The 22052-nt window shown below is 56.2% G+C and overlaps 2 protein-coding genes across 7 annotated transcripts; one reads left to right on the top strand and one right to left on the bottom strand.

Annotated features, from left to right (window-relative positions):
• The first annotated feature begins 554 nt into the window (after positions 1-554).
• On the top strand, positions 555-9215 carry NRIP2 (nuclear receptor interacting protein 2). 3 transcript variants are annotated; one of them, XM_033404233.2, is made up of 6 exons: positions 555-1192; positions 4454-4606; positions 5799-5881; positions 7028-7149; positions 7370-7422; positions 7747-9215. In XM_033404233.2, exons 1-6 carry the CDS (start codon positions 1004-1006, stop codon positions 7837-7839), a joined length of 693 nt encoding a protein of 230 aa, XP_033260124.1. In that variant the 5' UTR covers positions 555-1003; the 3' UTR covers positions 7840-9215. The 3 variants fall into 3 exon arrangements, with proteins under 3 accessions (XP_033260124.1, XP_049549970.1, XP_049549969.1); XM_049694013.1 differs by having other exon boundaries at positions 762-1192; positions 7028-7422; positions 7747-7841; XM_049694012.1 differs by having other exon boundaries at positions 764-1192; positions 7028-9215.
• On the bottom strand, positions 6001-20655 carry ITFG2 (integrin alpha FG-GAP repeat containing 2). Of its 4 annotated transcripts, none has more exons than XM_049694009.1 (12): positions 19919-20655; positions 15996-16091; positions 15392-15433; positions 15126-15297; positions 14232-14371; positions 13642-13790; positions 13180-13277; positions 13013-13066; positions 12821-12912; positions 11599-11716; positions 10645-10818; positions 6001-6891 (listed from the first exon to the last, which is right to left on the bottom strand). In XM_049694009.1, the coding sequence occupies exons 1-12, from the start codon at positions 20012-20014 to the stop codon at positions 6752-6754; spliced, it is 1371 nt and encodes a 456-aa protein (XP_049549966.1). In that variant the 5' UTR covers positions 20015-20655; the 3' UTR covers positions 6001-6751. The 4 variants fall into 4 exon arrangements, with proteins under 4 accessions (XP_049549966.1, XP_049549968.1, XP_049549964.1 ...); XM_049694011.1 differs by having other exon boundaries at positions 10649-10818; positions 19919-20650; XM_049694007.1 differs by lacking the exon at positions 6001-6891 and adding an exon at positions 9709-10491 and having other exon boundaries at positions 10649-10818; positions 19919-20652.
• Positions 20656-22052: the final 1397 nt, after the last annotated feature.

Below are 22052 nucleotides of genomic sequence, written 5' to 3'. Positions count from 1 at the left end.
CAAGCCAAGCGGTGAGGCCAAAAAGAAAAAAAAAAAAAGAAAAAGATGTGAGAAATACCAGATTCAGGAGGGGATGTTAGCTGGGGAGGAGGGGCCCACAAGGAGCTTCAGTTATATTTGTAGCAGTTTTTTTTTTTTCTTTTCTAATGAAAAGAGAAAAAAAAGTTATAACTTTCTGCATGCTTGAATTATAACTTTTTAAAAAGAAGCCAGGACTCAATGAGCCTTACATAAAGGAGAGGAGGAAGTTGGGGCCCTAATTGCGGGGAGATTCACAGCTGTTCTTAGCCAGCCCTGGAAGCCAGAACCCAGCGTAAAGAAGCAAAGGATGCTGAAAGGTTGAGGCCCAGGAAGGGGGGAGGCTCCTGCTGAGAGGGAGGAGAGGAGCGGGGACACTGTGATGCTGCCCCTCTCTGTTCTGAACCTAGTGTTGGCCTGTGTCCCAGCGCCGGGGCTGCGGAGAACCCCAGGTGGAGAGCACGGCGGGGCAGCCCAGGAGACACGCGCACAGAGATGCGTGCCCTGCATCCCACACACGCCCCGAGCACGCGGGCTGCCACCGCCGCACACTGACACACACTCCCTCTCTAACAACCTGGCACGGACACCTTGACAGTTTACAGCACAGATACACCCACCCTCTCAGACACACACACACACACACACACACACACACACACACACAAGCACTCCGTGGCCGCCCACTCCGGCCAGGACCCAGGAGCTGGCGAGGCTGCAGAGCCTACCAGCTGCAGCCCTGCCAGCGCCCCCTCTCCTCCAGGGCTGGGTTTTTCCAGCCGGAGCCCCGCTCCCTCTACTGCAAGCTCTGGAAATTGGTGTCTGACGTCGCCACTCCTGCACGTTATTTATTTACTTCCTCTTTTCTTCCCTCCGCTGAGGCCCTCCGGTTGGGAGAGCTGCAGGCAGAAAGCTGCCGGGTGGAGGAAGCAGAGAGGACGGTGGGCAAGACCGCTCAGGAGCCCCCGGCCTGCCCGCGGGGGTCATGAGCGTCCGGCCGGACGCCCCGAGGGAGGAGGGAGATGCCGGGGACAGGGGACAGGAGGCAGAGCTGCGGGGCCGAGCCAGCAGCCGGCAGCGCCAGCACAGACAGGCCACCCGGTTCCTGCACAAGGACTCGGCCGACCTGCTCCCCCTGGACGGCCTCAAGAGGCTCGGCACCTCCAAAGACTGGGTGAGGCTGCCCTCCCCCCTCCCCACCCCCGGGGCGCCGGGGTCCCTTCTCTCCTCTGCCGGAGGGTGCAGACCCCAGCCTCCAGCTGCCCCTCCCTGCCCGCAGGGAGGGGAGAGGCAGCCCTGACCTGTGGGTTCACCTTGACCGTGCCCGGCTCTTCACTGGGGTGTTCCCACGGCTTGGTGGCTCTGGGGGACCCTATCTATTGCTCAGCTTCCCCAAAGAGCCCCAGGCTTGTCTTAGGGGGGCAGAGAGGAGCACTTGTTAGAGCAGAGGTTTGTGGGGCCCGGGAGCCCCTGGAGCAGTCGTTTACCGCTGGGCCCGGCGGGTTCAAGGTCGCGATTCCCTCCTCTGCCTACGCCACAGGTCCGCTCACACTGGGACCGGACCTTCGGTGCCCCGCCGCCCCATCCGCGCCAGAACACCAGGGCTTCCCACGGCTTTTGCCTGGGCGTCGGGCTCCTGAGGGCCCCCTTGCTCCCTGCAGGTGCAGTGGCCCTTCCAGCCTCCTTTCCTTCCACCCCCCTGCAGCAGCGTGGCCTCCCGAGGGAACGGGGTCAGGGAGCAACACCGAGGGGTGGGTGAGTCAGGGGACAGCTGCATATACTCACTCCCCTCTGACAGAGGGAGGGGCTGCGAGAGTGGCCTTCCTCGGAGCCGGGATGCTTGGGCTCAGATCCTGGTTCTGGCACTTAGCAACTCAGCCAAGTCTCTTTATGTCTCTGAGCCTCAGTTTCTTCATGTGTTACATGAGGATAAAATTAACAGGATGTACCTCACAGGGATGTAAGAGTTACATGAGCTAATACCTGTAAAGGACTTAGCAGAGTGCCTGGGTAATTGGGAGCTCTGTCTAAAGGCTGTTGTCCCTCCAGCTACTCCTACTGATCCATTTAGCCTGAGAGAGAGAGTAAGACCCACAAGGTCCAGAGAAGATGCCATGGCTCTGGCTCACAGAGGACGAGAGGGCTTCTGTAGAAAGGCTGCGGTACTCTGTCCTCTCTCATCTCTTGGGCAGGGAGTCTGAGAGGAGGGACTCCTGCAACCTGAGGTGTATGGGGCCATTTCCAGGCTACTCTGGCAGCCCCTTCTCCCCGGAAACCTGGAGCCAGATGCAGCCCCTCACTGCATTTCCTGAAAGAGCCCTACCTTTCCACATTCCTCCCAGCCAAATGTTCACCCTCCAGGAGCCCGGCCCAGCAGCGCCGCGAGGGGAAAGGCGACCAGACTGAGACTTCAATTCAGAGAACCTCCTTGCAAAGAGCCAGCAGAGCTGAGACACAGATGGAGCAGGGAAGCAGGCTCTTTGGCTCTCGGTGGCTAGGAAATCACAGCCTCTGCCCTCTGCGGCCCATCCCTCATCTGTTCGGCCCTGGCGAAGAGGCTCTATTGACACTGCCGCCCCAGCGCGGCAGGTCCAGCCTTCTGCCCTCAGGACCTCCCAGACCAACACGGAGCAGTTACCTTGCATGGCTTTGGGAGTGAAGACACAGCATTTGGGGGCCTGAGCCTGCATCCCTCGTGGGACAGGTGGGAGGAGAGCTGGAAGCCACAGAGCTGCCCTTCCCAGCCGCTCCCAGAGCTCGCTGCTGCCCTTTTCCCAGAGCTAGGTCTCCTGCTGGCAGCCTGTTGGCGGGAGCAGCCTCAAGGGCCTCATTAAGCGAAGGGTAGGAAAACAATCCCAGGCTCCCAAGGAGAGAGGGCAGGTGGGGAAGCATGTGTGGAGCCTGGAGGGACACAGCCATTCCTCAGTGAGCATTTAGGGAATGCCTACTGTATGCTGAGCTGAGCCCTGTGATGCAAAGAGGAATGAGATACAGACCTGACCTCAAGGGCAGATAACAGCTTTGAGACGCGTGACAAAGGGGGCCATGGGACAGGACGCTGCCCCCGCCTGGCGTGTGGAGGGAAGAGTGGGAAGAAGTCAGGCAGGGCTTCTTGGAGGAGGTGGACCCTGCGTGAATTACAGCATGCCCTTGGAACCCCAGACATAAAATAAAAGCCTCTGTCCAAATAAAGAGTAGTTCCTGAGCCAGTGGCCCAGTCTGGCCTAGAGAAGGGTGAGCAGAGGAGTTTCAGAAGGAGGGGCGTGCAGGAGCAGAGGCATGGAGGTGACGGGCAGCCTGCTCCAGGTGGCCAGAGGGGGCGCTGGGGCCGATGAGCACAGCGGGGGTGGGGGGTGGGGGGAGATGAGGCAGTGGCCGGGTCACCTGGGCTGTCACCTCCACGTAAGCACGGTGGGGAGGGGAGGGCTCTGATGGATTTTAGGCAGGGGAGTGACAGGCTTAGTTTGACATGTCGCTTTGTGCTTCTTGAACTTCACTGTGCACACAGGTCATCTGGGCATCTTGTTAAAACAAGGCTCCAGTTCAGTAGGTCCCAATTCTGCACTTCTAGGAGCTTTCTAGTGGTGGCAAAGCTGCTGATCTGAGGACGGCACTTGGAGTAGCAAGAGTTTCAGAGACTCCCAGGCTTTGAGCAGGTGGATTTGAGAGACACGTCCTTACGGACTTAGGGAGGCGTCCCAGGGACTCAGGAGAGCTGTGCTGAGGTGTGAACGAAGCAGTAACAGAAAGAGGTGGACCGTAAATACAGGAGGCGAAGCTGGCAGAATTTAGATGTGACTGGACGTGGCGGGGTGGCTTCAGGTGGAGGACAGTGAGGATGACGCCCAGCTTCCTAGGCTGTTTGTTTGGCCACGCCTCACAGCTTGCAGGATCTTAGATCACTGACCAGGGATGGGACCTGGGCCCCGGCAGTGAGAGCACCAAGTCTTAGCCACTGGACCACCAGGGAACTCCCCCAGCTTCCTAGTTTAGATTTGGACTTTTTTTCTTTTTTGTTTGTTCTTGCTACTTTGACTTCTTTTCATCACACCACCAACTCTGGGATCTGCGACCCACAGAAGGATGAGGTCAGAGGAAGAAAAAGTGTCCCCAAGAATATGTGTTGTAGACTTGAGACAGAATTCCCCCCCAGCATCACGCGAGTGCCTGAAATGTCCCGTCTGTCTAACCGAGGAGAGACCCTCCCCCCCTCCCCATCTCTCCATTACTGAGCAATACATTGGGGTCCTGGAAAACGGCATGGTTTGATACTGGGACTAGCTCTGCTCTAATGATCTGACTGCTGGGATCCTTGGGGAAGCTCTCACCCCTTCTTACTCCCAGGAGACTCAGGAGCGGGGCGGGGCTGGGGAGAACGGCCTGGGATTTGTAAAGGGAGGGAACTGAGCATCTGCACGTTTTGTGATGGAAGCAGCAACCGCACAACGTGATCCAGAGGCGTCTGGTGGAGGGGAACCCGAGCCGGCCTCAGGGGGAGCATCCCTTGGTGCTGGCCGCGATCCACGGCCAGGAGACCAGGAGGAAGACCAGCAAGACAGAGAGGCCAGCTCTTCTGGTCAACTGCAAGGTGAGACCCCCCCTCCCGGGCCTGCTCCCTTCACCCACTCTCCCTTCTGCCCCAGTGGTGAGGGAGGGATGGGGGAGCCCTCTCCCCAGGCTGGGCCATAGACTGGGATCCTCCGTGTCCTTTGCTTCCTGCCCCTCGCCGCCCCGTCTTTCCGAGGTGTACACGACTCCCTTTCCTTGAGCAAAGTATCATCTTTAAACGTGAGTGTGCTCCACACACAAACGGTGCGCACGTGTGGATAACGCAGCCCTCCCGCGAAAGCTCACGTGCTCCGGATCACAGCCTTGTCATCCCCAGAGCCAACGCCGAGCCGTGCCCTCCCTTCCGCCCATCCTTGCTCCATGCTTCCTCTGCCTGTCATCCTAGGTCCACGTTCTCCGATCCTTCCAGCCTCAGCTGTCACTGCCTCCGGGAAAGCCCCCCTGACTTTCCCGATGGAAGAGCCTTTCCTCCGGCTCAACATCTAAGGCTCTAGACTCACAACCCACAGCCTTAACACGCTCCGTGCACTGGTGACCCTCCACTCCCCTGCATCCTGGGGCGCAGCCTCCCCTGCTGCCCCTTCCACGTGCCCACGCACAGCAGACCTCAGCAAACCGTGTGGAAGGAGAAAACAATATGTTTTGCGGTATCCAAGTGCAAACCCAAACGTCTGTTTTTATCTAAAAGGAAGCGACCTTGTCTTCCTTCGCCTGCGGTGGCGAATCTGTTCCCCACATCTAATTTCCTAACCAGGTATCCCTCCTCATCCCCACCCCCGATTCCTCTAACGGGAGGCCCTCGGCACCACTGTCAACAAGCACAGGCACAGACCTACACTTCGGGGCGAATCCTCCCCAAAGTACACTCTCACCGCCTGCGGCTTTACTTCCTTTCTTGATTCCATATCTGACCCATTTCTGCTCAACTGTATGAGTCCCATAAAAAACACCCTTAACTCACTTTTTGTGGGCTGGAGGCCGCACTCAGCGGCTTGTGGGATGTCAGTTCCCCGACCAGGGATTGAACCCGTGCCCTTGGCAGTGAAAGCGTGGAGTCCTAACCACTGGACCGCCAGGGAATTCCCAGCCCTTCACTCATTTCTGAAAGGGACCCATCAGGGGCTGGGAAAGGTGACAGAGCCAGTCCCAACCCTTTCTCCCCCCTACCCCCTGGGGACTCACGGAGTCCCCTCCCCTCCCCCTTTTCTCAGTGCCAGGACCAGGTTCTTCAGGTGGCCGTGGACACGGGCACCCACTACAATCAGATCTCCGCTGGATGCCTCAGCCGCCTGGGGTAAGACGGGGGCCCAAAAGAATGGGTAGGGAGGGGGCTTCTTCTTGGGGTGATGAAAATATTCTGAAATTAGTGATGGTTGCAGAACTCTGTTGTCTACTTTATTTTTATTTATTTATTTTTGGCTGTGTTGGGTCTTCGTTGCTGCGTGTGGGCTGTTTCTAGTTGCGGGGGCTACTCTTCGTTGTGGTGCGCGGGCTTCTCATTGCGGTGGCTTCTCTTGTTGCAGAGCACGGGCTGTAGGCGTGCGGGCTTCAGTAGTTGTGGCACGTGGGCTCAGTAGCTGTGGCTTGTGGGCTCTAGAGCGCAGGCTCAGTAGTTGTGGCGCACGGGCTTAGTTGCTCCGCGGCGTGTGGGATCTTCCCGGTCCAGGGCTCAAACCCATGTCCCCTGCATTGGCAGGCGGATTCTTAACCACTGCGCCACCAGGGAAGTCCCTCTGTTGTCTACTTTAAAAGGGTGACTTTTGGGAGTTCCCTGCTGGTCTAGTGGTTAGGATTCAGAGCGTTCACTGCCGTGTCCTAGGTTCAATCCCTGGTCCAGGAACTGAGATCCCACAGGCCACGTGGCACAGACAAAAAAAGAAGAAAAAGGGTGTCTTTCACAGTATATGAACTGTATCTCAATAAAGCTGTTACTTTTTTAAAAAAAATTATTTTAATTTATTTATTTTTGGCTGTGTTGGGTCTTTGTTGCTGCGCACAGGCTTTCTCTAGTTGCGGCGAGCAGGGGCTACTCTTCATTGCAGTGTGCGGGCTTCTCATTGCGGTGGCTTCTTTTGTTGCAGAACACAGGCTCTAGGCACGTGGGCTTCAGTAGTTGTGGCTCGTGGGCTCTAGAGCGCAGGCTCAGTAGTTGTTGCACACGGGCTTAGTTGCTCCACGGCATGTGGGATCCTCCCAGACCAGGGCTTGAACCCGTGTCCCCTGCATTGGCACGTGGATTCTTAATCACTGCACCACCAGGGAAGTCCCAAGCTGTTACTTCTTTGAAAAGAGGTGACAGGGGCTCTGGCAGAGAAGACAGGATTTAGACCCCACGTGGGTCCAGGGTTGGCTGAGAACCCAAAGCGTGGCGGGGAGGGACACTAGCGGACTAGCGGCATGGGGGGCTGTGGTGGCCATAAGCCTTGCTTCCCAACCACAGGTTAGGGAAGAGGGTCCTAAAAGCCCCATCTGGGGACCTGGCGCCTGGGCCCCCAGCCCAGGTGGAGCAGCTGGAACTACAGCTGGGCCAGGCAACCGTGGCGTGCTCGGCCCAGGTGGTAGGTAAGTCCCCTCTCCGTCAGCATCCCCGCGTCTCTGCTCTTGCAGCTCTCCCTCCTGGGCGGGGCGAAGGCAGAGCCTGTCAGCTCCTGCCAGCACAGACAAGGTACCCCCAAAGATGCTCTGATTATCCCCAAGGTTCTCTGGCCTCGGGTGGTGGGGGGAGCAGAGAAGGGGCGAGTGCTGACAGGAGGACAGCAGCATTCTCAAACGGTTCCCGCAGATGTGGAGAGTCCTGAACTCTGCCTTGGCCTGCAGACTCTGCTCTCTCTCAAGGTAAGGAGGATGCTCGTGCTGACACCCACACCCAGGGCCTGACCCCGAGGGCTGGGAAAAAGAAGTAGGGGGCACGGGTGTGGAAGCATGGGCCAGGCTCCGATGAGACGGACTTGGAGATGTGGAATTTCACCCTCGATGCTTAGAGGTTCCTTATTTGTGAAAAATATGGAGAACTGGGTCCCTCCATGATAGCGGTCCAGGTGAATGGAAACAGGGAGGAGAAAAGAGCAGGGTGCTGTGGGAAGGCGGAGGGGAACAAAGCAGCGCGGCTGGGAGAGGGGTTACCTGCCCAGGTGAGCTCACCGTCCCCCAACCCCACAGTGCTGCATTGACCTGGAGCATCGCGTGCTGCGGCTGAAAGCCCCCCTCCCTGAGCTGCCCTTCCTGCCTTTGCACCAAGAGCCGGACCAGTGACCGCTGCCCCAGATGGTCCCCAGGGGAAAGCTCCTTGCCTGAAGGGAAGAGCCATGGGGGGATGGGGCATGACTAGAGCCAGGTAGCTGGGACAGCTGGGTCTGTCCCTCTTGTCACCACCCTGGCCCCTTTCCCATTTCCCAGTCGGCCACACTCCTCTGCTTCTCAGCACCTGCCCCATCCCGCAGGAGGAATGTTCCCTGGAGAGGGCCCGCGATCTCAGGGTTCTGGTTTCCCCGTCCTCTCTCATCCCCGCCGTCCCAAGAAGAGCGGAGCTAAGTCAGGACTGCAGAAAAGGACATCAGCAGAGCAGGGTCCTGGCTGGGCCCCTGGCACAGCATGGGGTGGCCCGAGTCCAAGGCTACAGCCTGCTGCTGGCCCCTGACTCCTGTCCACCCCGCACACCGTCGAGGCCTTGACTCCGCGTGGCTCGCCTCACAACTAGCCTGTCCCCCTCCCCGGCCCTGCTGTGTCCACTTCTCTGATCTGCGCACAGCTGAGCGGGAGAGAAATGGTCACCACGACAGTAGAGGAATGCCTAGCCCATGAGGGCCGGGGGTTCCTTCATCGGCTGCCTCTTCTGGGGCTGCAAACGTCTGAAGCCAGTTATTAGTTGATGCCCTGCGCAAACCTTGGGTAAACCTCTACTATTTACTCCAGATACGTACCCTCCACCTGCTTCCTCACCCACTGGGCATGTGTGGAGAGCCCTGTGGGGAATGGCCCCCCAAGGCAGACAGGAATGGTGACGTTGCCAGGTCCCAGACTTAACCTGACCAATATTCCTTATTTCTAGAACTTTCCACTTCATTAGACCTTCTTCCCACCCCTCATCTCTGGCCTCCTGAGCTTGAGCTGGTTTTTTCTGGCATCAGTGGCTACCCAACCCCCCCACCCTGGCCCTGAGTCCAGCAAAGACACAAGGAGGCTTTGCTACCTTCCCTGTGAAGAGCCCAAACCTCAAAGGGCCAGGCCCCCGGGTGCCTCTCTGGCTGGTTTGAGTCTCTCATATGTTGGATTAGGGGAGAGGAAGACAGTGGTGTAACTAACCCGACCAGGGGACTAGGACACTCAGCTCGGAGTCAAAACCCTGACCCTGGAGTAGATTAGATCTGAGCAGAACCAGGATCTGCCGTGAGCCCTGGCCATACCTTTCTCAGCTGAGTCCTCTGCACCCAGAGGAGAGGAGAGGGGCTCACTGGCACAGGTGTGAGAGTGCGCTGGCCCCTCTGGCCCTGCTCCTCGACCCCTGCTCTCCCGGGCCTCTCCCTGTCCCCCTCCCTTCTGCCTCCTTTGCTTCTGCAATTGCAGACCCAGGCCCAAGGAGGCCCTCAGCTCAGTGGCTTCCCCATTTGAATAAACACCTGTTTGTCCTAGCTAGTGTCCTTCTCTGCTTCTCAGACACTGAATGATCACTCTGCCCTTGTTCCCTTACAGAAGGAAATGTGAAGGGGGACATTCCCTCGGGCTGACCCCTCTGGCTGGGGTCACTATAACTGACAGCAGTGGCTTTCCAACTCCTCTGAACACAACTCAGCAGGAAGTGTATTCTACGTTGCACTCACTACACACACGTGCACGGACACACACAAGTATAACAAAACAATCCTTCCCTACACGTGAGCAACATACTCCCATATTTTTTGTCCTACTTAGTCTATTCTATCTCATTTATTTAAAAAAATTGCCGACCACAACCCAACAAAGGATCGCAACCTACAATTCGAAGACCACTGATTCAGAGCACAGGAAGCAAGAGAAGAAGGGATATAAGTGGCCCAGGGTATCGTTCTGATCGTGGCCTGGACTGTAAACCTGCATCAGACTTTAAAATCATGAGGGTGAACAACCAATACACTTACAACCATCCTGCTTCTCACTTCCAGTGCAGTGTTCAGTTTATTAGGTGAGATATCCCTCACTTTACTATGAAGTAGGCTTCGCGTTAGGTGACCTTGCCCAGCTAGAGGCTGATGTAAGTGTGCTGAGCACGTTTGTCACAGGGTAGGCTAAGCTGTGACGTTCGGTAGGTGAGGTGTGGGAAATGCATTTTCAGTTTACAATATTTTCAACTTACGATGGATTTATGAGAGTGAAACCCATCATAAGTCAAAGATCTGTGGTTCGCCATTCGTGTAACAATCACTGACGTCAGTGACCTGGAGCCGTGCCACAAAAGATGGAACTTGGGGGTGGGGCCTCACTGCCATCGCGCCACTGGCCCCAAAGTCTGGCTGGGGAGCAGCGAGAGATCTGTAGTCCCTCCTCACAAACAAGTCTGTTTCCCACACAACAAGAGTGGGGAGCTCTGGGGAGGGGGCAGTGCCTACCGGTGTGATGGGCCAGGCACACGAGGAAAGGGGCAGAGGAGCAACTCGTCTCCTCCTTCACCAGAAAGACCATGAGGTCTACAGTTCCCAGTCCCAGTCCCCCAGGGTTGCCGCCATCCCTCCTCTATAATGTGCGCTCCCTGTCCTGCAAACACCGTGGACAGCTTGCGGGGTGGGGAGGTTCGGAAGGGTCCCGTTTAGCCAAGACGGCGGTCCAGCTAGGAGGCATCGCGGAGGCCTGGGGAGGCACGCTGTGGTGGCCCATCGGGATGGTAGAGGGTTTGGTGAAGCAGGGCCCGGGCGGCGGGGAGGTCGTCAGGGTCTGCGGGCAAGAGGGGCTGGTGGGTCTGCTGGGACCTGGCCTCCCGCAGCAGCACCGCCCCCAGGACTCCCCCACCCCCAGCTCCCGCAGCAGCCCCGCCCCCAGGACTCACCCACCCCCAGCTCCCGCAGCAGCCCCGCCCCCAGGACTCACCCACCCCCAGCTCCCGCAGCAGGCCGCAGAACTCCGGCTCAGCCTCTAGCACTTTGAGCAGGTTGGTGGACTCCATCCGCTCCAGCTGCACCTCCCAGTACACGTAGATCTTCTGATTGAAGGTGACGTACACGAGGCAGGGGCTGTTGCAGCCCCCTTTGCAGGCGTAGAGGCCTGGGGGAGGGGTGGCGGGGGTAGGAGAAAAAGGTCAGGGAGGTTTATGCCCGGCGCGGGTGGCATTCGTGTCAGCAGTTTCTATCCACCCGTGGACGCCAAGCAGAAAACTAAAGGCCCTCTTTCTATTTCTTCCTTGCTGGGAACTCAGTAAAGCAGGTAAAACGTAAAATATCTGGCCCATTCCAGATACGGAGAACCACAGTAACAAAGCCCAGGCAGGACAGTGTCCTAGGAGGTGACACGTGCTGGTTTCCCATCTCAGTGACAGCCCCAGGGTAACGCGGGGCGGCTTCTCCTGGGTGGTGATCCCTCTTCCCAGGTCACTGCAATGTGGCACCAGCGCGTCGTTCAAGTGTTACCATTTTAGTGACCAGAGACACCCCCAAAGGAGTTAACGCTGCTTCCCAAGGTCCCCGATTTGGAACTAAGAGAATGGAACTTGGAGAACAGTCTTCAGAGTCCTGACATGTTCAGATGGGGAGGAACTTTCCCATATCTCCACACAGCAGGCAGACAAGAACTCATCCAACTCTTTCTTTTTCTGAACAACCCGCCCCCCATATCTGATCCTTTAAAATATCCAAAGATAGACACCTCACTGTCTTTTATCTCCTCTTAGTTAAAACTGTAAAGATGGCAATCTGGTGCCCACTCACACCCTCTAACCGAAGAGCTGAAGAACTCGTTTGTTTACGAAGACTTGTGTCAGGGGCCGCAGTGAGAGTGGAAGCAAGGGGGACAGGTGTGCTTAGCAAGGGGCGCAGGGCAGGGTCCCACCTGCACAGAAGGCGCGGACGTTCTCGTCCACCTGGAAGCGCACGACGGTGCGGTTGTGATCAATGATGTACGTCTGTCCATCCCAGGCACAGGCGACCACCTCCTCGTGCCCGTTGCCCTGAAAAAGGCCAGAGACAGGGATGCAGGGGTGGCCAGGAGCCGTTTTATTTTATTTTTATTTTTTCAATTTATTTATTTTTCGCTGCGTTGTGTTTTTGTTGCTGCGCGCGTGCTTTCTCTCTAGTTGCGGCCAGCGGGGGCTACTCTTCATTGCGGCGCGCGGGCTTCTCATTGCGGTGGCTTCTCTTATTGTGGAGCACAGGCTCTAGGCGCGCGGGCTTAAGTAGCTGTGGCTCGCGGGCTCTAGAGCGCAGGCTCAGTAGCTGTGGCGCATGGGCTTAGCTGCTCCACGGCACATGGGATTTTCCCAGACCAGGGCTCAAACCTGTGTCCCCGGCTTTGGCAGGCGGATTTCTAACCACTGCGCCACCAGGGAAGTCCCCAGGAGCTGTTTTAGAAAGGCTTCCTGACCGGGTGGATGAAATTACGGGAGCTGTGGACTCGGCTCCGGGTGACAAACAGCTGGGAAGGCAAACCCCCTGCGTTTCTCACCGAACATGTCCCGGCACCTGGCACCAGAGAGGGCTGCTGAATGAGCCGCCCCCCCGAAAGTGCTCGCGACAACCCTAAGTAGTAGAGGCGATGCCACTCCCATTTTATATTGAGGAAGTGACGTCACTCCCATTTTACATTGAGGAAGTGACGTCACTCCCATTTTACATTGAGGAAGCGCCAGCTTACAGAGACAAGCTCACTCACCCAAGGCCACCCGGCCGGGAGGTGGCAGAACTGGAACTCAGAGCCGGGCCTGGCCTGACCTGACCTCAGAGCCTCACGCCTCTTCTCCTAGACCCTCAAGCAGGCACAACGGCCGCATCAGCGCAGCCCCACCTGCCGACCCAGGGGCCACAGCTCTGGTGAACACACACTCATGTGCGGACATCTGCAGATGGGCGAGCAACTCACTTCTGGACCCTAAGAACAAGGTGCTTCTCTTTGGAGCCATCGGCTCTGCTGAAATGCGAGCTTCCCCAGCGGCACAGAGAACAGCGCTGAGCCCGTGGAGTGAGCGGAGCTCGGGGGCCAGGCCTGTCTAGGGAGCCTTGCGGTAAAGGCGCAGTCGGCGGAGAAGGGAGAATGGCCCCCAAGGGCCCCCACTCACCGTGACGTCCAGTTTCTCGAGGGCGAAGAGCTGGTGGTCCACCTGCACCGACCACAGCAGCTTGTCCGCCTCCTCCGTGAGCTTCAGCGTCCCTGCGGGGAGAGGCGGCCAGGCTGGGGGCAGAACCCTGCGCAGACCCCGGGCACACCACTGCCCACCCTGCACGGCCCATGGCTGACCCGAGGGACTCACCATCCAGGGTGCAGAGGGCAAAGAGGCCCGAGGCGCCGCTCTTGGGGCTGCGGCCTGCGGACGCAGAGGGAGGAGCGGTAGAAGGACCGGAAGAAGGAAACGCGAAAGGCAAGGCTGTACCTCCCCTCCCCCCTCCCCCCTGCACCTCCCGCCCCGCCCCGCCCCACCTCGCTTGATGTTGCCGATGAGGTGAGTGGAGACGTTCTTGTTGTGGATGCGGCCGGACGTCTGGTGCAGCACAACGTCTCGGGCAGCGGGGGTCTCCCTGTGGTGGGGGACGGCGGCTAAGTGGGAGCCCAACAGAGCTTGGCTCTCCGGACCCGCGTGGGCCCCATCTCTGTGCGAGTTTCCAGGACGTGAATCAGCTGGGAGACCTATCGCCCACCCCACCTGGGCCAGTGGGCAAGTCGAGAGAGAGGGACGGAGCTGCCAGGCTGGAATCTCAGAACCTCTTCCAGTTGCTGCGTCAGGGTCAGGATTCCCTGGGTCCCGAAATAATCTTCCTTCATGGGGCAGAGGTGCTTGTGTCGGGACCCAGCTGAAGCTGCTCCAACCACAGACCCATCCACGGCTGTGGGCGCCCACCTCGCTGCCAGGCACCCCACCATCCACAGGCCCGCCCCCCTTACCTGGTACCCTCCTCGGGGCCCTCAGAGGTGGGAGGCGGCCCAGGGTCTGTGTTCCAGGTACACAGCAGAATCGCGTAAGCACAGCCTGGCTGAGATACCATTAGCTCAGGAAGACCCATGGGCCCTGGAGTCACCGAGAGACTGTCCACCTGCACCAGAGAATGGGGGCTTAAGGGAACTGCTGGCGAGAGAAAGGGGAAAGCCTGCAGAAGACGGGGGTAGGCAGGGGCCCTGGGACATGTCCTCAGCCTTCCAGGGCAGCAGCAGGGGGACATGCAGCGTCCACGGGGCTCCTGCTGGTGCCACCCTCTCCACAGGGAGCACCTGCGCTCCCGCGGCGCGGATCCCGACGCGACACACCCACCATCACAACCCTAATTCTTAGCGCAATGTTCCTTCCTGTCGGCCTGTTACTGGCCATCTCCCCTAAGACCCTGATTCGAAGTGATCTCCTCTGGGTCTCTGTCAACAAGGTGGTTTTCCCTCCTTCCCACCCTGAGCCCCAGCCCCCGCCTGTTCTCCCACAAGCCCCCTCCAGGAGGGAGGCCCGTCCTGCTCCTGGGCTGTGGCCCCCATGCTCAGCCTCTCACCTGACCCTCCAGCATCCACTTCTTGAGTGACACCAGCTGCCCTGTCAGATGCTCGGTACCATCACCCAGGTCCTCCCAGCGGAAAGCCCGGACTACGCGGTCTGTGTAACCCACCACCAGCTCGCAACAGCCATCGCCATCTGTGGATCCAGAAAATGAGACGAGTTTGGAGCCAAACCTGTCTTCGCCAGCTGCAGTCCTACAAGCACGCCCTCCTCCCCGCCCCTCTAGCACCACCGCCACTGGCACTTGTTATCAGGTTCGACCTCAGGCCCACCTGCCGACCTGCCACGTCACCCCTTGAGCCAGGCACCCGCTCCCCTGCCTGCTCTTGCACCCAGAGCCACACAGCTGCCTCGCAGGGCCTGTCGCTTCTTCCCCGGGTACACGACTCGAGTGCCCTGGGGCACCCATATCCCTACCAGCACCTTTGAGACAGCCTCTGGCCCAAGTACCAGCCCCATATCCAAGCGGCTCACTCTCTTGCAACCTGGAGCTGTTGATCAGCTGTCCCCTTCTCGGCAGGGACTCCCCTGACAACTCCACTTAGAACAGCCAACTCGACCTCAACGCCCTCCAGCCCCTTTCCGTGGGCGATCTCCACGGCACTCACTACTTTCGAATATACTATTTAATTTTCTTACCACATTGCTAGTGTTTATTTTCTGTCCCTTCCTAGTAAAGGTCCAAGAGGGCAGTCACTTTTGTCTGTTTTATTCACTATTGCAATCCCAGTGCCTGGAACGATGCCTGGTTTATAACGGGAGCTCAGCAGCCTGGCGTTAAATGCACGACAACTGCCCAAACACTGACGAGACCCCTGGCTCCCTCGAGATCTGCTCTGTTGCCCCTTGACTCCTATTCCCTGGCTGCCTGCAAGACAGCCATGCCCACCGATGTCGCTGATCAGCATGACCTTGGTGTTGGCGGGGATGTGCTGCTTGAAGACTGGGCGCTGCTCCTCCCCGCCGAGGGTCTCGTGGTGCCCAGAAGCATCCGGGGCCTTAGTGGGCGTAAGGTCACACAAGTGAAACCAGCCCTCGGCACTCACGGCCACCACCAGGTTCTAGGAGAGACAGAGGTAGAGGAGGGGGCTGGTCGTCAGAGCACAGGAGTCGGGGATGGGCCGAGGGAAACCCGCAGCACCCTGGGCTTCCTACCTTTCCTTTATTACACACATCTCCAACCCCGACGCACGTGAGCTGCAAAAGAAGAGAGAGGGGCTCAGGGGGACACGCTAAGGGTCCCCAGTGCTCCCTAACCTCTGTGAAGCACGGAGCGGGCTTCTCATCACCGTCATTCACTGAAAACTCCTGCGCACGCCCCATGTCGAGAGGCCGGGCTAATCCCGTTACTGTGCTCTGGGTCCAGTTCACCAGACAGCAGTGTAAGGACCTGGGGTAGTGAAGACAAGTTGGGCTTAAACAAAACAAAAACTACATCAATAGAGCCGGACTATCATACTTCTAGAAGTATTCAAATGACTGCCCCCATTTTCTACTACACTTCGTACGATCAGACAACCTCAGCAGATCCACGAAGAACTAAGGGAGTCATTGCACCACATAAAATGAAAACCAGCCCGGCTGTGTGTGCGCATGACATCTGGGAAGCCTGGGGGCTTCCCTCCGATTCAAATGAACCCTTAACCAGTAGCTGGCGACCTCGGACACGCTGGGGAGCTCATGCATGCGGCCCAGCCTCGACAGTCCCTGGGCAGGAGGGGTCCCTTGCCCCTGGAGACCCAGGGAGCTGAATACTGACCATTCCCTGGCAGGAGCAGGTGAGCCACGGCCGGCTGTCATCGTTCTTATACACGGACAGCTTTCCACTGGTGTCTCCCACCACCAGTTCATTTAACTTCAAATGGAGAGAGAAGAGAGGGTTAGGCTGGGGTCCTGCTGAGCCACTCAAGCCCTTCTCGACTGGGCCCACTCTGTGGAAGTCACAAGACCTCAACCTGCATCTTCATCAACTTTATTAGCAAGATTTCGAGACCAACACAGTCACAGTCTCCCAGGTTCTTTATCTCCAGTTAGGGGTATGTGTGTGTTGAGGGCAGGGCAGGTTAGAGACGGGCCAATACAGAATCTGTGCTCCGTGTCAGGAAAGTCTGACATCTGAACAGCTCAATGCCCCACATGCCTGCTTTCGGCGTTTCTAATTTGTCCTTACACATGGGATACGTTAGGAAAATGACCCCAAATACGTAACCTTTGGAGAATTTAACTTCAGAGCTCATATTTAATCAGGGACCAAATAAAGACAACGTCAGCTCTGGGGTCCTCCCTCCCCTGGCAAGGCCTTTCGACGTTGGTGCGTCTGAGTGAACACGGTTGGTGGAGGTGCCGGAGGGGCAGCATCCCAGCTCTGGGCCTCTGGTGCCCCCTAGTGGTGGCTAAGCTCCCAGGAGGGTCTGGAGCCTCTTCGCCGTTTACATGTGGGCTCCCCATTTCCCAGTGGTTCCTCAAAGGCTGGTCGCCCTTTCAAGGGGATAACGATGATAGCCAGCTGGCTCCAAATGCCATTTCCAGAAATACTTTCATGATTCCTTCTTGGGGGGACATCTAACACCCTTTCCTGTCCTCAGAGTGAATATTAGATTCTCAAGAGATTTAATTTTAAAGGCAACAAAAACATAACAGATCAACAGTAAGAAAAAATGAGAAACAAATTGGGGTTTATTAATAATGATTTGAAGCTTACATTTATTATATTTTAATAGTTATGGCAGTTTCTGGTGGGGACATTAGATAATAGAAGCATAAAACAAGTTTATCTATTTACATCAAACCCTCTGCACCCTGGACTTCTGCAGACACACAGGAGAAAGGCTGAATAGCGCAGAGCCTCCGAGCGCAGCTGCCTGAATTTGAATCCAGCCCTCTATGCCTGAATCTTTTCATCTATAAAACGAGGATCACAAGACTATCCACCTCATAAGGTTGCCGTGAGAACCGAGCTAACGGAGGGAAGCATCTAGAAAGGTGACTGACAAATAGCAAGAATAACGGGGGTTTTCAGCTTCCAGTTAAATGCCTCCAAGGCTTGGGGATCTTGGCATCTTTCACACAATTCACTCTTTTTCTATACATTCATTCAATAAATGCCACAGTCCATGGTAGGCCCTCGATAAATGTTTACTTAATGACAAATTAAAGATTTTTTTTTAACAAAGAAAAATCAGAATGAAAGGGAATGCCCAGTCAACCCTTGAGTTTTCAGGGAAAGCTGAACAACCCGTTAGGGGCCCAAAGACAAATGCCACAGATCCACAGTTGTACAGCTGCTGAGAAGGACCTCAGTTTAAGAAGGGCACAGACGAAGGAATAAAACTGTAAAACAGTGTGGTGAGTGCGGTGAGTGAGTAGATACAACTCAGTAGGTGACCTGGATGAGCACAATTCCGGGGTCGCCCATCTGCTCCCCAGCACTTCTGCTCCTCTGTGGTCCATCCTGGCTCTGGCCTCTGGAGGTTACTCAGTGACACTAAGGAACCCCGGCTGCAGAGTACACCTTCAGTCAGAAATGCTACCAGAGAAAGGAAGTGTGCTCTTTCTGTGACCTGCGTCCCCCTTCTAGACACCGTCTCCCCACTGGTTCTGTGGGGTTCTCGAGGGTGTGTATTCTATCCCTGGCTTCTCCCTCCGACTTAGCAGGAAATAAATTACTCGCAAATAACTTTAGATTACTGGTTTAATGGGATGAAATAAGTATTTTTCCTGCCCCAAATCTCCAAAGGCTGGCCTGGAGAATCAGTACCAAATTTCTATCCATACTCATGCAGGCTGAGTGTACCACACCTGATTAGTAGCCAACTACCTCACCTACTTGCCTTTCTTTCAATTATATTTATTAATAACAGGCAAAACCCTTCAAACTGCTTTGAGATACATAATGACATTTGCCTTTAATAACAACCCTCATTTATTCAACAGACATTTACTGAGTGCCTACTATGTCCCAGGCACTATCCTAAGTATTGGGAATACAGCAGTGAAAAAAAGTTTTAAAAATTCCTATCCTTACAGAGCTTACAATGCTTACAACTAAGTTTTAAAAAAAAAAGAGGTAGGGAATTCCCTGGCGGTCCAGTGGTTAGGACTCCATGCTCTCACTGCCGAGGCCCAGGTTCAATCCCTGGTCGGGGAGCTAAGATCCCACAAGCTGCACGGCACACCCACGCCTCCCCTCCCCCCCCAAAAAAAGCAGTGTGATATACCTAATATTGCAGAACTGAGTGTGCAATTCACTTAGAAAAGTACAATTGCCAAAAAAAGCTGACACTGTGAAGCTAGGGAAAAAAGGCACATGTGCCCTTTTAAACAATCAGGTAAAATAGAAAATAATGCACATCTAACGTCACTCTGTTAATGTACTATTTTAAAATGCCTCCCTTGATTGTCTCATAAAATTATACTGCTGAGCATATGAAGAAACGAGAGAGCCCAGAAAACATAACACAAATTTATGGGAATAACTTTTTCCTCCCTAGACAGGATAGAGCCAAGAGGCCTCATAAAATACTTTTTCCATCACAGCGCAAAGGAGGCTGGGGGCGGGGTTGGGGGTGAGTGATGGGGACGTTTTAGCCCGAATTTTTTTCCCTGGGAAGAGAGCACAGACAAGTTAGGGAGGTGAGGATGAGATGTGAGGGAGGCAGAGAAGCGACGGGGTCAGAGGGTAGGAGAGGAGAGCAACCATGTGCTTTGCATACACACCCTCGAGGACCCCACGGAAGCCTGGCGACACCAGTGGGGAGACAGTCTCTAGAAGGCGGACGCAGGGCACAGAAAGCGCACTTCCTTTCTGTTAGCTTTTCATATGAAACTGAGATTATGGAAAAAAGTGTCCTACACCATCAACGGCCACCGTTCCCTTGGATGCTTTACCCCAGAACCCTCTACATCTTGTAATCAATGGGCCTCACTACATTTCCCTATTCTTCTATCACCCTTCCCCCGCCCCACGCTGAGCTACCTGCGGGCTGGGGCTTTTGAATTCCCAGAACGCAGCAGAGCCCTCGGCCCATAATCAAACGCTACCGACGACGCTAACGCGTCCTGAGCGTTAACCGAATGCCAGACACAGTTCCACCTGCTCTACCTGTATTAAGTCACTTAACCGACGGGAAAAGGAAGGACCGCTGGGGGAGGAAAGGGACATGGACACTGAGCCAGTAACTCAACCGAGGTGGGCCCGCCGGGCGGAGACGCCCCGGCCAAGCGCCGAGAGCAGTCCGGTGGGCCGGGCCGAGCCGGGCGGTGCGGAAGGTGCTCCCGCAAGAGCCGCACGCGCGCTCTTAGCCTACTTCCGACGCTCTGAAAGGGAAGGCGGCCCCGGAGGAGCTGGGAACTCGGCCATCACAGTTCACAGACTCCTCTTGGGAACAAGTGACTGACCAGGCAGTGCACCCGGTACGCGAGTCCCTAGAAGGACACTGGAGCAGGGCTCCGGACCAATCCAGCCAGGATGCCGGGTACCCCAGCCGCCCACACAGCCCTTCCCGATCCAGCTCTCAGCGCCGTGCCCGCACCGCCCGCCGTGCAACGCACGCCGTCCACGCCCACACCGTACGCACTCGCAGCACGCACACGCCGCCGCGGGCGGCCTCCGCCGCTCCGCCCCACCCCGCCCCACCCCGCGGTCGCAGACGGGCTGCGTCTCTCCAGTGCGCATGCACTGACCGTGTCGTTATCGACGTCTCCGAGGCAGATGGCGTGTGGGAAGAGGCTTCCGCTGAACTCCAGGGCCACGCGCTGTACGTAGCTAACCGACCTCATCGCAGTTCCCAGGGCTCAGGGACCGGGGAGCCCCGCTAAGTGTTCCCCGAGCCCCTCCCGACGGCCGCCCGAGCGGAAACCCACCCACAGCGGGAGCTTACGTCACCCCCTGCGCCTCCAATCGCTGCCTTCCTCGCTTAACCTGAGAGGAGGCGGGCCTTCCGGGCGCGCCTGGCGTGGGGGCGGGGCTGAGTGACAGGGCCTCGGGCCATTCCTCTTTTCCGCAGTCTCTGCGCGCCCAGGTCCGCCGACGCTGGCCTGGCCGAGCCGTTTCCTTGGCAACAGGGCTTTCGCGGCCTTGACCTAATAACCTTGACCTTGTCCTTTGTTGCCCTGGCAGTGAAGATTCCCAGCCGTCAGACCATACCTGAGAATCATAATAATCGTAATAACCGATGAGTGTGTGGTTTCCAACAGTGTTTAAAAAAAAACTGCGTAGCTCCCCATTATGAGTCTTGAAATGAGGGTAGTGAATCGGACCAGCTTTTTAAAAACCGAAATAGAATAAATGCAGGGCTTCCCTAGTGGCGCAGTGGTTGAGAGTCCGCGTGCCAATGCAGGGGACACGGGTTCGTGCCCCGATCCGCGAGGATCCCACATGCCTCGGAGTGGCTGGGCCCGTGAGCCATGGCCGCTGAGCCTGCGCGTCCGGAGCCTATGCTCCGCAACGGGAGAGGCCACAGCAGTGAGAGGCCCGCGTACCGCAAAAAAAAAAAAAAAAAAAAGAGAGAGAGAAAATGCCAAGTAATCTCGAGTAGTTAAGGTAAGTATTATTTTTGTGAAACCTTTGTTTCAATTGTATATATTTATACATGTATATACCGGCTTATCAAAAAAATATTTTTTTTGTCCCACGGTGGGTGTGCCCTGTGGGTAAAAGTTTGAAACTCACTTGTAAAGCACATTGCACAATTATTGTTTCATGTAAATAGTGCAACCACCCTGTGACCTTGTCTCCTTATTCCAGTTTTTTGGATGAATAAACGGGTTCAGCAAGATAAAGCAACAAGGCAGAAAGTGATGGAGGTGGGGCTCAGACCAGAATTGTTCGAGCCAAAACCCCACGTCCTTTCTGTCATTGACTGCCAGAGTTCCTAGCAAAGTCCTCAGCTAGAAATCGGGGTCGCTGGGATTCTGGGTCTGCTCTGGTCCCCCCAGCACAAAACTCTTGCTTCCCTCCCTCGGGGGCCCCCCTCGGTAGCGTAAATGGGACATCGCCATCAAGGCTGGCCTCGGGGAAACCTTCCATGTTGAATCCAGTGCAGCCTTGCTTTGGGCCTCATCAATCAGGATATCAAAAGTATTATTTGTGAGATTCTACAGGTGTTCGGTATATTTTTAGGTTTAGGTTTGCAGGCCCAGACTGATCTACACGTTGGTCTTTCAGGGGTCAACATTGTAAAAATAAGGACGTCTACCTCACCTGGGGATGTTGGATCAGAGCTGGCCTACTTTCTACATCTGAACATAGTGGGAGAAGGCCCTGGAGGGCAGGACCTTTTTGTCTGGGGTGGGGGAGGGGACTGTGATTTCTAGCCTGAGGACTTTGCTAGGAACTCTGGCAGTCAATGACAGAAAGGACGTGGGGTTTTGGCTCAAACAATTCTGATCTGAGTCCCACGTCCATCATTTTCTGCCTTGTTGCTTTATCTTGCCGAACCCGTTTATTCACCCAAAAAACTGGAATAAGGAGACAAGGTCACAGGGTGGTTGCACTAATTGCATGAAATAATATACGTGCAACATGCTTTACAAGTGATAGCTAGGGAGGGGATGGCCCCTAGAGATCCTGTGGCTCTTATGGCCAGATAAGATGGGAACAGGAAGCAGTAGGTCAGAACGGCAAAGAGGAGATAGTCTGGACAGACGCTGGGGACTGTAGGTACCCTTAGGTTTCTGTTTCTTGTGGTGTATTGTGGGGCTGGCCAGGTCCATTCCAAGGCTCTGGGTCCCATGTGTGTACCTGGTGCTTTAAATCCATCTGCGTACGGAGGAGTTGCGTGCTGCTTTGTACCGCACTACCACATGTTCTCTCATC

The sequence above is a fragment of the Orcinus orca genome, chromosome 11, assembly GCF_937001465.1.
Source record: "Orcinus orca chromosome 11, mOrcOrc1.1, whole genome shotgun sequence".
NCBI lineage: Eukaryota > Metazoa > Chordata > Mammalia > Artiodactyla > Delphinidae > Orcinus > Orcinus orca.
This window is presented reverse-complemented; position numbering and strand designations above follow the sequence as displayed.

What these genes read in the sequence shown, in the direction of transcription:
- NRIP2 (XM_049694012.1), top strand. Translation starts at nt 1,004, where the DNA reads ATGAGCGTCCGGCCGGACGCCCCGAGGGAGGAGGGAGATGCCGGGGAC. An exon ending in TCGGCACCTCCAAAGACTGG is followed by an intron (nt 1,193 to 4,453) that starts GTGAGGCTGCCC and finishes TGATGGAAGCAG; the next exon opens with CAACCGCACAACGTGATCCA. An exon ending in CTCTTCTGGTCAACTGCAAG is followed by an intron (nt 4,607 to 5,798) that starts GTGAGACCCCCC and finishes CCCTTTTCTCAG; the next exon opens with TGCCAGGACCAGGTTCTTCA.
- ITFG2 (XM_049694007.1), bottom strand. Translation starts at nt 20,014, where the DNA reads ATGAGGTCGGTTAGCTACGTACAGCGCGTGGCCCTGGAGTTCAGCGGA. An exon ending in CGTCCGCGCCTTCTGTGCAG is followed by an intron (nt 10,819 to 11,598) that starts GTGGGACCCTGC and finishes CCCCTCCCCCAG; the next exon opens with GCCTCTACGCCTGCAAAGGG. An exon ending in GCCTGCTGCGGGAGCTGGGG is followed by an intron (nt 10,492 to 10,648) that starts GTGGGTGAGTCC and finishes TCTTGCCCGCAG; the next exon opens with ACCCTGACGACCTCCCCGCC.